The 15823-nt window shown below is 36.7% G+C and overlaps 1 protein-coding gene across 1 annotated transcript in view; it reads left to right on the top strand.

Annotated features, from left to right (window-relative positions):
* NBAS (NBAS subunit of NRZ tethering complex) overlaps window positions 1–15823 on the top strand; it is a 195410-nt gene that overhangs the window by 176868 nt on the left and 2719 nt on the right. Inside the window, exons 50-51 of the mRNA XM_059835890.1 lie at window positions 774–918; window positions 7521–7649. Of these exons, the coding sequence (XP_059691873.1) occupies window positions 774–918; window positions 7521–7649 (274 nt within the window). The remainder of the gene's footprint in view (window positions 1–773; window positions 919–7520; window positions 7650–15823) is intronic.

The following is a 15823-nucleotide window of genomic DNA, read 5'->3' as shown; positions in this document are numbered from 1 at the left end:
CTAGCAAATAGCAGCTGTAGGCCAAGAAATGTTCCAGCAACAAAACTTTGTAGTAAACATTGGCTTTCCCATCATGTGTGATAAAATTTACTTGTATCTACTGTCTGCAGTCTGAACAGTCTGACTGTGTAGTGGTGACACTGCATGAAGTTCTGTGTGGAATGAAAAGAACATTTTAAGTATGTAAAACAGTTGTATGTGGATCCATATCTACTAACAGACAAGTACAGATGCATGTACTTTCACTCTCCTACCCTGTTTGGATGGGCTATAAAAAAAGTTTATTTTTGTTTGTACTTGTTGGACCTGAAAATTAAAATATGAATCTTGGAAATATTTTCTCCACTCAGAAGCGAGAGACAGATGCTGTTAGAATGTGATCAAAGCAAACAAAATTAGGAATGCTGGATTCCTGTCACCCTTCCCTCAATATCATTCTGCTTGGCAAATTAGCTGGTGTAAAGCCAGGAGAAGCTGTTTCTATGCTATTCGAATTTGATCAGTCTTTATCTGGTGTATGATTCCTCCGGGATTATAATAGCACGTCATAATTCAAAATACTTTAAGCTTCTTTGTTGCATTGAAAGAATGATGGCATCAGGATAGCAACTTGTCTCAAAACTTTTTCCTCTCTCTTTCATAAGATTGTACTTTACTTCACAAAAAAAAAAAAAAACCCAAACCAAAACAAAAAATAAAAACTCCACCACCTACAGAAAATGGTGGGGGGTGTATATTTATATTCTATATACATCTCTGTTTTTTCTGGGCAGATCATGCACAGATGATAATCCCTGGGTGAAACTGGGGACTGTTATGCTACAGAGATGCCCACCTGAGGAAAAGGAGAACACAGGAAATGAAATTTTGAAAATCTGCCGTTCTTTGTATGAGACAAAGCACATGCTCCCTGTCAAGGTAAGTTTTAACTTTGGGTATCATGGATATGAGTCTTGTTTTGGGGTCCCAACTACAAGAAAGATGTTGCTATACTGGATCAAGTCCGATGGAGAGCTAACAAGGTGATTAGGGGTCTGGAGTACAATAAATGCAGAGAGGCTGAGAGAATTGGGTTAATTCTGTCTTAAGAAGAGATGGCTGAGGGAGATCATATTGCTGTCTTTAAATAGGCAGATGAGGAAACATGTAGAGGAGATAGACCCAGCCTCTTCTCAGAGATGCTTAGTGATAGGACAAGAGACAATAGAGACAAGTTACATCATCAAAAACTCTCGTTACATACAAGGAAAATGTTTTTCACCATTAAAGTGGTGAAACATTAGAGTAGGTGGATGCCTAGAAGATACATGGAGTCTCCGTCCTTGGAGGTATTCAGAACTTGACTGGATCACATCGTGGGCAAGTTGATCTTGTTGGACTTGCTTTGAGTGGGGGCTAGTTGGATTAGCTGACCTTTAGAGGTCTGTTCCAGTGTAAATTATTCTTTGAAGTATTTATAGAAGGGCGTTGTCATTGGGCCTGTAGTGCATTGTCATTGACGTTAGTGTGGCAAAAGCTGTTAATTAAATAATTAGTAATTTTCTCACTAATAAATGCATAAAGGTTTAGTGAGGAATCCATGAAAAATGTGTTGGTGTTGGTGATGAAAAAACCTAATGTACAAGTAATTGCTTTGTAATAATCATGGTGTTCTGTCTTACTTAACTATGTATGTGTACTTCAATACAAGCATCTCAAGTATAAAATTATTGAAGTGTTTTGTATGTAAACATTGCATACGAATGAAGACAGATTTGAGAAATGCTTAAAAAACTTCACACAACTTTAGAGTAGTCATGTGCATATTTTCAGTAGGCTGATGAATCCCTTGTAATCATCTTCATGCAATCACAGTCTGTTACAGAAAAAAGCTGATGTTAAGACTAGAAGCAGAATAGAAACAACACGTTCAGTTTAAAATACAGGCAGTGGGAGTGTGTTTTTTTTTTTTTAAATAGTCATACTGATTTAAGTCAAGTTCAAAATCTATGTAAAACATGATTCCAGTAGGTGTCAGTAAGCTGAAATGATTACGTATATTAATTCATTCATTACACCAAAAATTTTGGTGGAAGGCAGGTCTCCCTATCCCTGGGACTGGCGTAAGCATATGTAGCTTTTCTTTACAAGGCGTTGAATGGTGCATCATAGCTTGTAAACTCATGAACTTACTCATTCACAGGAGTAGTCACACTTTGTCAAAGTAGAGTCTTCTAACTCACCTCAGTGAACCAGGACAAAGTCCCACTGAGGGTCACTGTCGTACAGCAGTCACTTCACCGAGTTCTGCTCAAGAATGGGTCATGGTTTGCTCAATTCTCTTAATTCAGTGAACTTTTTCTTTAATTTCATAACAAGTCCTTATTTATACACAGTTTTGGTATTGGTTGGCAGCTTTGGTTGGAGGTGCCTGCCTTTTTCAATGGTACAGGATGTTGGAAGAGCCCTCGTGTGTAGGTGTGAATATATATATATATAGATATGGTATGAAGATATTCTGGTCCTCAAACATAAAATAGCTTTACCAATGTAAAAAACCTTTTTTATGACTAGAGTGCTGTACAGCAACAGGAATTGCACTAAAATGTGTAATTGTGCAGTTACTTACAAACACAGGCTATATTGCTTTAAGTGTGTACTTGGGAAGAGGGGGAATGACATGGATAAATTTAAGTAACTTATTTGTATGCATGGCTACGGTACTTAAGTGCACAAATTAGAGAGCTGAGATCATGTGGCTGAATAATATGAAAATCTGATTACTGACAATTAACCTGTTTAGATGACTTCACATTTCAATACATACACTGATTAAGAAGACAGACCTAGAATGATGGAATTCTAAAACCTGAGAGATTGATTTATCACCATGAACATTTGCCATTCTGAAGTCCAAAGGCTGTGGTGGAAAAAACATTTAACTTCATGTCACAATGGTCTAGGAGTTAGAAAAAACTGTTTCTTTGGATGTTATCAGAAAGGTTTCTCTCTTCCTTTATTCCAGCTTCTGCTGGTCTTTCTAGGTTTTTACAGCCAAGTTCTTTTTTTAGTGTCTTTTCAGGAGTTGCATAGCTTTAATCTTTGTATCTGTGTTTGGGGAGGGGGTGTTTGCATTGTTCAGTCGATAGATTTTTCCATTCCTCTTAGTTGAAATAAGCATTGTTTTATTTGCTTGGAATGCACATGTGTTTGGACTGTCTGACATCTCCTGCACTGCCTCATTAATCTCTTTAGAAAGGGACAAATCCTTCTCCCCCCAGTAAGTGTTAAAGTGTGACTCCTCTGAATAGCTCATGTTTTTCTATCAACCTGTGGGTCATGTGTAAGTTAACATAAACACCTAAATGGGAGAATGCATCTAGTCTCTTATCTGTAATCACCCTCCGGTCCTAGTGGCCATAAGGTGCTTATCTCCCAGAATAACATGGCAGCCAGTTGGTCTCCTTTTTTCTGTTTCTGTAGCTAGTTGTTCCTGGTTTTTACATATGAGTTTACATTGTATGTTTTTCTTCGTTCACAGTTGTCTCTGACCGTTGTATTCAGATAATTTTGAATTTAAATGCTGCCCTTTGGTCTGCTTTGAGCCTCTCCAGACACAATACTGTTTGTACTCATTATCCAGCTCTTCAAGCCATCCATGAAAATACTGAATAATACTGGACCCAAAATAGACTCCTATGAAATCCATTTTATATGCCTCACTGGTGTTACAGTGAACCATTGATAGCTGCATAACTAGAAGTCAAAAGTTATCTTACAAAACTTTCAGCTAAATTTAGGACTTCCCTTGTCCTTCTCACAGGTAACATCATACCCCCTCTAAGCACAGCCTCTCACTGCAGGGAGGCAGACACTCAAATGCTTCGAGTGCTTATTGTAGAAAAGAACATGTTGCTCTGAGAAGTGCTGTGAGTGGTGGCTTGCTGCTTACGGTTGGATTTCCAGTTGCTGTTCAGAGCAGCAGTGCAGTCATTTGTGGCAGACATACAAGGAGGTGTTTGTACTATTTGGATGGTTTGCTTGGCAAGTTGTCTAGTCCCTTCCTGTGGGAAAAGGGATGGAGGCCACTCCAAGGGTTTGCAAGTTGGACCACACTGTCCTACACCTTAGTTCCCTGGTGCCTCTGACAGTGTTTCATGTCACATTTTCAAAGTGTTGCTAAACTTAAAATATGCGATAGTGATGGCCTTATTCTTAACTACAGAACCTGTTGCAGGGGCCTTTAAGAACATATTTCCGTACAATGTTTTTGTTTGTTTTTTTCATTGTATGTTTTGATGGTTTTCATGGACAGGGAACATCTGAAAGGTCCATAATACTTTTCCCCTTGCATGCTTGCTTTCTTCCATATCTGAAAGACAGACTATTTCTCTTTTCCAGTCTTCTGTGACCTGTCGTGTTCTCAAGGGTGATGTCTCTTAACTTGATTTATTATTTCTCTAGGTGTTCTGGAGTGAACTTTTCAGCCCCAGAAACATCTTTTTTTTTTTTTATTTGAGAGTGAATTTTCAATGCTGAAGTCTCACTATTATTATTGTCAACTGTTAATTGTTCATTTGCCTGAGATCTTTTAATAAGAATTGAAGCAAAAAAGATACTTAACACTTTGCTTTTCTTGGCTTTTTGTTAGTGACTTTTTCATATTAGTATGTCATTAATCATGATGTTGTATCAGAAGTGTACCAGGAAAACAGAGGCAGTACAGCCTTACCTAATAAGAGATATCAAGTGAAGAAGAGTGGATAAGTACTGTTCTCCATAAACCACTAGTGAGACTCGCATTAAAATAAAACACCCTCTAAGTGTAGCTGTGTTTTAAGAGGACACTGAAAAATGAGAGGCAAAGAGAAAACCTGCAAAAATTAGTGCACGGATGAAAATACCTTGAAGTGGAAGACTGAAGGAGTGCAGTGTATTAGCTTCTCAGAGATCAAGAGGTGACTGATTTTATTCTGCAGATATTTTTAAATGGAACAGAAGCTAATAAAACTCTCTTGATTTACAAAGAAAGGTGTAACAAGAACCAATTGAGATTAATTTATAACATTTAAAATTTTAGCATAAGGCATGCTATTTTAACAGTAAGTAAAATTAATTGTTGGAATGTGTACTTCTCCTCCAAGAGAGATGATAGATTTTGTAGATGAGACTGGATAAGTCTGCTAGACATGTTATCAGGCACAAAGTTACTCAAGTCATCTGACTGGTACCTACCTGAAATCTAATGACCTTTGGCTTAAAAATGTGCTAGTGTAAGATAAACAGAAGTTAATTGGATAGCTAAGCATGTGTTTTGTTATGTGGAGTCCTTTATGCCTCTGTGGTGAACAAAGCAGATTGTGTTAGAACACGTCCCATTAGAATGTGTAACCAGTACTAGAGCATAATTATGAAGCATCTAAGAAGAAAACAAAATGCTGGCATATCATCCGAGTTAAATGTTATTGCTTTGAAAATAGCAATGTTAGTATCTGTATTACTGCATTTGCTTGCTGAGAGATAAAATTTTTCCTTATTTTAAAGTGACTCATTGAGACAGCAAACTCTGATTCAACACCTGCATCTTTGACTCCCTACCCTGTTGCTTTAAAAATGTACAGTACGTAGGTATATTTTGCAGTTTCCTTTTCTTCTTCCCAGAACCCCAAACTATGATTTGGGGTTCTTTTAGAGAGCCTTTTTATAGTTATGGGTTATTCTTATGGCACTGCTTCTCCGCTTAGTTTTGAGAGGCTTTCAGACAGAAAAAGTTACCAAGCCTAGTAAAATCGCTGTTCAGTTCAGGTTATGTATCTTACGACTCTCAGAATTTATTTCTCTGATCGTAAGTCATTTATTGCTGTGGATACACCTTTTCAAGAAAATGAGACATGTAGTGTGGATCTCTAACATTGCATTCTAAGTTTGCTGGTATGGCAGGCATACTGCTTAAAAGAAATACAGTGGAATACGAAATTATTGGAAGTTTAATAAGCATATGACTGATCAGACAAAGCTTAATGTATTTATTTAATCTTCTTATTCCTTGATCCTATATCATATTCTTCACTGAAAACATCATCAGTAGCAGTACAGAATACAAGTTTAGAGGAACAAATCCGGGTAAGAGAACAAGCTTTGCCTCAGGGACTCAGAGCTCGGTGCAATAGAATATATCCTTCTAGATAGTGTTTCTTGAAGGTATAAATTGAGAAAAGACTGAGCAACACGCAGCCAGATAGCTCCCTGTGCCAGGCAAGGCCAGGTGTCTCTGCAGTACGTTACAGTTGAAGCACTTAACATCTCTTCATCTTCAAATAATTTTTAGGTTTTTAGGTTCACAGTTACTAAAATCTTGCTGCTGCTAAAAGTATAGTTGCATTTTGGTCATGAAATTGTTACACTTGTCACTAAGCTTCCAAAGATGTTAAAAAATAAAAAATAAAAAAAAAAAATCACAGAATCACTAAGGTTGGAAAAGACCTGTAATACTTTCTCCCAACTTAGTATTTACCTGATGAGCTCCTTCAACAATTGCTCTCTAAATGTTTGAGTGAAACAGAGAGCACCTCTAAGAGTTGGATACCATTTTCAAGGTGACTATCATACAATACCCAGAGAACTTAGTGTAAGTTGTCCTGGAATATGGGACATCTCTGGTGAGCCTCATTAGGAAGTGGTTGTGAGAAATGACCAAAATTCTTGGAAATGACAAAAAGGGAAAGGTGGGTTATAATTTGATTTATAACAAATTTCATTAGTTGAAATACTTTTTGATGTATCAATGAATAACTGCAATGTTGAGGAAAAACAAAACCACAAGTTACATGTAGGAGATGATTATTTATTTATTTGTTTATTTATTTATTTTTAAGAAAGGGCCAAGGTAAAGCTTTGGAAATGCACAGTAGGTTTGTTGTTTGTTTGTTTTAAAGATATTTCTCTGGCCAGTTTCTTCTTGCAGATGATTTATGATGCTAAATTTGTGCTACATCATAAAATATGAGAAGTTAGATGAATGAGGCAAAATCAATTTGCTAAGCTTTAGTTGCGCATAAAAATTTGTATAAAATATGAAAAGATTTTGCAACAGAGCTTTATGATGTTGGACTCTGGTACATACTATTATATCCTCTTTATTTTGTTCCACTATTATGATTGCATAATTGAGTTACAGAAATGTCACAGGTGTCTGTTAAGTTTCTTCCGGTGCTTTGCAGTATTTCAGTAAGCACAAATATATTACTCCCACAGAGAGCTGTCTGCTCTGTTGTTCTTTCAGTAAAACTCCAGGTTGTAATGGTGATTCAGTACCTGCCTTGTCTTAATATAACAAATGTTACACTTCTAACCCTGTATTCTACATTTTTTTAAAATTTGTCCTTTCAAGTTTCTGAAGAGTTATTTCCAACAGGGAGTTAATTTGTTTTAAAAGTTTGTTTTCATTTTGCATTTGACATAGAATTTTCATAAATTTTAGTGTGAATGATGATGTTAGTATCTCCAGAGATCTCACCAAATGAGTTTACGTTTATTTTCAGTGTATAAAAGAATTATGTTTGCTGCTGCTTAACCAGTCCCTCCTGCTGCCATCCCTGAAACTGTTGGTAGAAAGCGAAGATCAAGATCTTCATGCTGTGGCACTGGAGCAGATAACAGCTGTTGCTAAGGTATGAGCAGTTGAATTAACCACCTTTCAGAGTTTGAGGTAATAAATTAGCTCTTTTATCTTCATATAGTAAGCAGAGACTATTGAGATGCTTATCATTATTAAGATTTTCCACAGCTATTGTGTCCATAGTGAGCAGTAACACGGGGCTAGAAAGATCTTTTATATATACTTGAGGTGATTAAAACTCGTAGCACTTTCTTTAAATTATCTAGGATGCTATTTTAAGTCAGTGTGGTGGAACAGAAACTGTTCTGCTATAAAAAGTAGATTTTTATCTCTGTGTTCATATTGTAGCACTTTGGGTTTTTTTTTTAAGTTATAATAGTACATCAAATGAGTTAGCTTGTTTCTGACAAACTTGGCAGTCTGTTTGTGTACACGTGGAGAGCTGTTACATCACTGGCTTTGTTGTAGAAAGGTTAAAATGCAAGATGGTATGTTTGAGGACTTTCACGCAATTCTGAACAGGTTTTGTTCGATACTGCAGCAAAGTTTCTGGAGAAAAAAATCTAAATACTGTCTTTTTTTCTTTGGGCAAGAACTGAAAGACATTAAGGTGTATTTTTCAATTGTTATATAAAGTTACATTACTCCCCGCCCCTGCCCCCCCCCCCCCCCGCCCCGTGTATTTGCTTTTCAGTTAAGAAGGAACACCTAAAAAGACGAAAGCTAGTCTCCTAGACAAAAGCATTATGTTATTTTTTATCTTTTTTTTTCTGAAAACTGAGGTGGGTTTAAAACTTCTTCAAGCTCTTAATTGAACTTGTGCATGTACAACCTGACTTTCTTGGATTTTATGTTAGCTATGGTCTACGATCTAGCACTCTGCCACAAAACAGAAAGGAGGTCTTGTCTCAGAACTTTATATTAAGGGGAATGGCTTTCCTGTCTGGCTGAATTAACTGCATTGAACGTTTCCAGAATGATAATATTTAGGTAGGAAAACCACATCTCTGATATTTCCGAATTCTGCACCGTATCTTAGGGAGCTCTTGGTTGTGTATTACAATATAAAATAATAATTGATGGTAAATTTCCCGTATGCCACTTCAAAATGAAACTGCCCGTATGGAAACAGAAATGGAACTGTGTATATCTTTTTAAAATAAGCATCCACAAAACACAAAAGCTTTAAAAATGTGATTTGTAGGTATTTAAATTGAAATTACAACTTTTTTTTCGGAGACACACAAAGTAGGCAAACATTCCCCCATTTCTGCAGCAGCCTTCTAGGGCAGGCCCTCTGCTCTAGTTATATTAATTGCAACAATTTTTTCAGGTTCCTTGGTTGCAACAAACGGTGCAAATCCTATTCCCTACTTTCACACCATCCTTTGTTCCCTAGGAAAGATGTTCTGCATCCTGCTTTTCCCAGGTTTCTCCTTTAAGTCTCTCCTCCTCACTTACTCCTCCTCATGTGCTGTGTCTTTCCTTCTTATGCTGCACATTGTATTCCAGAAGCTTTCTCTTTTTGCATCTATTAGATAGCTTGAGAAAGGATTCCTCTCCTTCCCCTTCAGGAGGACTCCAGAACACAGCGGTGAAGACCAGTCAGAGAAGCAATAGATCTGGAAGCATAGGCTCCATCTCAGCTGTTGCTAATTTTCCTTCAGAAGAACTTAGTTACCAAAATGGACGAAGCACCAGCTTTTTTAACCTGTTCTCTATTGAGCATTTAAGATGCTTGCATGGAAGGTAGCAGGACATATGATATGTAATACACATCCTGCTTGTATCAAAATTCCAATGTCATAGTTAGCATCCAGTATGAATTTGGAGTAGTATTTCCTGGTTGAGTTTGGCATACTAAGCAAAGAAGCACAGGTTTTTCTGAAGGTGTTCCTATTCCCTTTTCCTTAGACAAATAAACCACACATTTTCTGAAATTTCCACAAAACGTAATTTTCTAAATATTAACCACTAAAACAATAGTAGATTATCTTTACTATATTGATAGTTTTCGTTTATCACCTGTAATTTTAGATTTTGTGTCTGCAAAGTAAGGCTTTTTTGTAAATGTTTTTGAACATGATGATCTCATAGAAAAGCAATCGGGGATCTGATCTATGCATGCACTTTCTCATCTATATGTTCTTGTTAACCTTTTAAAATTGACTTTTTTATTAACAGATGAAAGCTGCTGTGTAAGTGAAGCTTGCCAGCAGGAATTTGTGTCTGAGTACATTTTATTTAAGTATTTTTAAAGCACAACGTTGTGCAGTAGCACTTTCTGAATGGCTGCTAATTGTATTGCTCTCTTAACTGGCCTTTTCTTTCTAGTGTGCTATGGCTTTCAATTTTCTACCTCTAGGTTGATTACATGATATTGAAGTTTTAGGGCCAGGAACCATATTATCTTCTTACTAATACAAAGCACTTTGTACACCTGTGTATGCCTAAAATAATACTCTTTTTGGCCTTCTTATGCAGGAGGCAGCTTGATAAGCTGTTTCTAATCTTTCCTTCTAAATTCAGTATTCATTTGAGCACATAGTTCTGTAAAAGTGCTGCATAACCTAGAATTTTCAAAGCATTTAGCTTTGGTCTAGTGTTTCATCTTAAGTCAATGAAAATTTAACTATTTACTTCATTACATCAGGCGTAGAGTTTATTCAGTACCTTGAATGTGACATTCCACTACCAGTGTTAGAAAAGCAACTAGTACAGAAGAGTGCCATGCTAAATTTAAAAGCTGTTCTTATATTGTTTAGAAAGTGTCTCTTACTCCTTATTTTATATGCATCTCTTATGATTACATTAGTTGTGTTGTACTAAAAGTGCATATATTGCTTAGCTCTGTCAATGTTGTTTATTCAGTATAGTTTTGTATGCGTACTTTTTGCTTTTTGAAAACAGTATTCGGACTGTTAATGCTTTTTGTAGAATTCTTAATGAATTTTTCATAGGAAGCCCATTTCTGCTTACATTAAAGAGGAAAAGGACAAATAACATCTGGCAAAGGGAAATCATAGCTATTGATTCGCTGACATAGTGCTAACACAGCTCACAAACATGGCTGTGAGAAAAATACAGCACTTGCTTGCTGATACGATGTGTTAGTTAGCCATTTGTTGTATGTTGCTGACAGCTTTATGGATGTTTACAGTTAAGGAAGATGCTGAAGTGCTGATACTAGGAATTGTATAGCTTTTGCCTGTAATAAAACAACCAAGATTTTGTGTAAGCTTTTTTTGAAATTGCAGACCTCTCTTTTTATCGTGTATCTTTTTGTAAACTGCCACTTGTCTTTTTTTGGATAACAGAAATAACTGTTCTTCCTCTGTGTTGTGTGAATAATTTTAAAAATCAGTTCACTTAAATAAGCTTACTACTGCCAATAGGGCTCAAAGTTTGCCCTTAAGAGTTCAGGCTGTTTTTGAGAATGGTTTCAGTGTTGTCTGTTCACTTGGTTATCTTTCAAAGATTAAGACAGATTTTTATACTTCTGACAGAGCAAGTAAATGTTCTATTACCTGTTGGTAGTTACATTGTTTAAACAGTCAACAAATGGGAGTTAATATAATAGGTGCAAATACTCCTTCAACCAAGGCTTTAATAGAAACTAGAACTAGAAACTGTTTTTAGTTAATCTAAAATAATACCTTAGCTCAGTTTACATACTATACTTTTAATGATGAAGTACTGAGACTACCTTTGCAAGATGATTTATTGAAAAATGTAATATGAAAAATCATAAAGAATGTGTGAAATAATGGAATTTCCAGTTGTCTCCAGTGTCTTATGCCATTTATGGCTACTCACTTGGTGTGGCTTACTTTTTAAAAGAAATCGTATTAAATTATGTGTATATAAGCTAACGGTGATTATGGCAAAATCTCTCTAGTTTAGTTTTCTAGGGATTTTTAATATCTCTTTGTCTTCTTTTCCCCTTATTTATTTGTCCTATAGCTATAGACTCCATTCAAGAATAAAATGAAAAGCATTTTTACCTCCAGTAGTAGTGGAGAGCTAATACTCTGGGAAATAGCAGGTTCAGTTCTTTTATACTGTTACATCAGCAGCAGCTCTTATCTTTCCATTAGTATCCATATTTCATAATGCATGGATTTTATAATGCATAAGTTATGGATGAAATATTGCCTTTTGCTAATATCAGAACCTCTAGACACCTGCACAAACAACACTGACAGGGAATTGCCCAGACCGTGACTTGCCCTCTAGTTAGGCAAAAGAAACCACCTGCTCTTGCTTATCTGAAATTCTCACTACAGAAGAGAATTACTACTACTATGAGTTGTTTTTTTTTTTTTCCAGATACATAGCATCATAGCAAGTACAGGTACAGTGTCCATGCAGGCTGTGTTAGCAACCAGAAAAAATACTGGATGCTGATATAAGATGTGTCCTTGGTCTTGGAGAGCGGATCCACAAAGTTCTTGCATTTACGGTTGCATGTATTTGTGAAGGCCTCAGTGATTTATCGGTAAAGCCTTCTAGATGCCTCAAGTTTCTCTTCTGAGTACATCAGAAGAGGTGCCCCCTGTGGCAAAGCTGATCTTCACCCACATATTTCACACAAAAGCTTTCTTAAAACTTGCAGGCTCCCTGTCTCTGCTTGCCCAGGGGACCCACTGCCTTGGTAGAGCTGAGTGCCTCAAGCCTGAGCCCATTTGCAGTTTGTAACATTAGTGTGCTGATGGCAAAGCCTCAGGCAGGCATGCTTAACCCTTACTAATTATGCACTGACAGCACTGAGTTCAGTGTAAGACACAAACTGCCATTCTGATTCAGAAATACAGCAGTCAGCGTAGGGGTGAATACAGGTTGTACTACGGCTCCCTGTTTGGGTCATTTGCCAAGGGCGTTAGGGAAACAGCTTGAGTCCCGTGTCCTCTAAGAGCAGCACTCAGTAGTCTGGGATAAGGCTCCTACCCATCCTGCTGAAGATGTGCAGAAAGAATTCGGGGCTCGTGGAGACAGAGTACAAGTGGGTCCTCACTTCTGTACCTGTTGAGGGGAACCTTGCTGAGATGTGGGTTTCCATCTGTAGGTGCACATCCGTTTATAAATTCTGCATTAAAGAGATATTTGGTTAAAAGCAAAAGCCCTGTTTGAAGCAGAGTGCTGTAGCACTGCTTTAGTGGAAATTATGAGTGCATCTGTTGCAATTCTGTTTCTATTCTGTCTCACTTTTTAGAGGAATATGCATGTCTCTAGCAAGGAGGGGTATTGATCATCACAGTCTAAAGGAGTAAGCTAGTCATCAGAGATACCACTTGAATGCCTACGTCTTGAAAGTAGATTTCAGCCAATACCTAAATAGGTATGTAAGTCAAGGAAAAAAGTCAGGTTTTCTTTTCTTTAGCATAATTATCCCCATTAGTTCCTTTACTTGTATACGTGCACGTTGTGTGTGGGCACCACACTAAATCTGGACTGTCAATCCTACTGAAGGAAAGACAGATAGGAAGAAGTATTCTCCCATTTAAGCCTTCCAGAAGTAACAGGTTTTACACTAATGAAAAATTTACCACCCTCAACATGGAAGTCTATATAGGCATAATGATTTTTCTCCATCATATATACTTTGAGTTTGTCATTATCGTGGTTTATAGTGTATTCACATGTTCACACAATATGGAAAGTGGTTGTGTATTCATTTGTGCATAAGATACCTACCTGCACCTCTGAGACTTGCTTAAACTGCAGTCAGCTGCATCCCATTTCACTGGCACAGTGTTTCTGGGATCAGTGATAAACTTTGCTGGAACCAGTGTTTTAAGACTTAGGATCTTGGGATAGTAAGGGCTCTGCATATGTAGGCAGATCAGAAGTGACTCATTAATAAGATCCTAACTCTGCTGTCTGCCCAGAAGCAGCAGCTTTTCGAACACTGGGACGGTAAGGTTGCTTTTCAGTTATTGTCTTAATTGTGTTTTACTTTCTTGTTTACAAGTCTTGCCAAAAGAGTGATTTTAAAAAAGAAAATGTAGTGCCATTTAGAGAGTCTATGTCTACTGTAGGCTAATATTTGGTATGCATGCTAGAAGTATATACTTGAAGCCAATCTGTGCTAATTTAAACAACATTTCAAACATGACTGAAATCATTGACGAACAAAATTAACCCTTAAGGTTGTTTTGAATTCGTATTTTTTTAAACAGTAAAATTAGAGGATCAAAATTCCATCTGGAACAGTATCCTCGCTCCAAAAGAGGGAAGAATTACAAGTCTATCAAAGAGTAAGAATAAGGAAAATGTATAGACTCTTTTCCCAAGACACTACTCTCTCAACTTCCGGGTATTTTCAGCTGTATGTATTTGTGTACTGAGTAACTGGCAGTGGTTTTCTTTCTCAGTTTTGTCCTATTTCTCTTTAAACTTGGTTGAGCTTTTACATTCTGCAGTACCATTTGCCAAAGAGTTCAACAGTGTAAAAAACCCAACTATTTTATTTACTGTGAATCTGATCCTACTAGATTCATTTGATGCTTCATAATTCTTTTTTTTTAATGAGGGAATGTGTTTAATCAATCCCTGTACACTCTAATGATGTTGTTATCTGCTCTATACCCTTTAAACTCCCTCTTTTCTAAATTGGGGAGTCCTAGTTTTGCAGAGTCGTTTCCTGCACAGACACCATATTATACTCTCTGTGGTGTATTTTTACTTTTAACTATATGCTGTGTGTAATTTTTTGCTTTGATGCTTGTTGTTCTAATTTAAAATTAATTTTAAATGGATGTAGTCTTAAGGTACATTTAAATTGATTTAATTTAAAAAAAATCTTATAGTTTATTTAAGCATTGCTGCTCAGTGTATAAGCTATTTTAATTAAGTTTTAAAAATATACCTTAATTTATTGACAATTTTTATAGGTGTTGGTAAGGAATTTCAGTGTGTGCGTTTGTTTTTATTTAAACTATTGACTGTCTCTTAATATGCAACTGATACCTAAAATACTGGCATGATCTGGAGTTGCAAAACTGGTAAATAGTTAACCTAGTTTTCTCAGGTGCCTATTTTTATACAGATTTCTCATTAAACCTTGGCTTTTCTGTGTTCATCCCACACCTGTCAGATTCTGCTTGCAGAAATAGACAGTGGCCTTAGCCACGTGAAATGCGTTCAGGGTCTCGTGTCCATCTTGTGTCCCCATCCCGCTGCCTGGAAACAATTACATTACAAAGTTTTCCTCTTTCTGACCAGGTTTTTGGACAGCCTTGGAGTCAGAAAACGGGAACTGTTAATAAATTTAAACCTACTGGACTATTTGAGCTTAAGGATGAGCTGTCAGACACAACCCAAGAGCCTTTTGTGTGCTCTTTTGTTATGTGTAGGGACACAATGATCTCATTTATGCATGAGTTGCTCTGCTTCTGTGTTGCATGCGGGCATCTTCATCCCCATAGTGTAGCTCAGTTGTTTAATGGTTCTATGCTGGAAAAGGTCATCTACTTTCAGACTTGTCTCTCCAATTTGTAGGTTTTTGACGTATGTAATTGCACTAATCTACAGGACTTTTCGTTAAGTGACTAATAGCCTAAAAAACTAGTTTAAATCAGACTTCCCATCTGCTGTAATCTCATTACTGTAGTTACTGTTTGCATTCTGTGCAAAGTTGCATCCCACATACAGGTCAAGAATAGAGCACACAGCTCAGAGGTGGGGCAGAAACCCATTTCAGAAAAGATGAGAGCTGTTTGGATAATGGCTTAGTGTGCTGCGTGTTATGCTACAAGATGCCCACACTAGGAATTTTATTTCATGATCAGCCTGTCTTCAACAGAAAAACATGTCAGTAATTAACATATGACAATTTTGAGGAATTATTAAATAATCTAAAGACTTAAAGTGGGAGACTTAAAGATTGGACATCCCTATCATTCTTAGAACTGTTTTGTAAACTGGACCTATAACTGCTATACACTATTGCGTTAGCTTTGTAATCTGTAAGAGGTTTATGTAATTAATTGCAAAAATGCTGAAAAACATGGAAGAAATCAAGTTTATTTTTAAGATTTCAGTGAAAAGAAAACCACAAGTGTCTAAATGAAGTAATGGAAGAAGTAGCATGAGGGTGAAACAGCAAAGTTTCTTCCTGGTTAACATGATAAAGACATTCTGTTTTTCTTGAAAGCTTCTGAAGTTCCAAAGGAAGTGAAAATGGTAGATTGAAAGTAATGATCATGTCTTATTAACGGTAAATTG

This window comes from Gavia stellata, chromosome 2 (assembly GCF_030936135.1).
Source record: "Gavia stellata isolate bGavSte3 chromosome 2, bGavSte3.hap2, whole genome shotgun sequence".
Classification (NCBI taxonomy): domain Eukaryota; kingdom Metazoa; phylum Chordata; class Aves; order Gaviiformes; family Gaviidae; genus Gavia; species Gavia stellata.
Note: the sequence above shows the minus strand (reverse complement) of the source record. Positions and strands in the feature narration are given on the sequence as shown.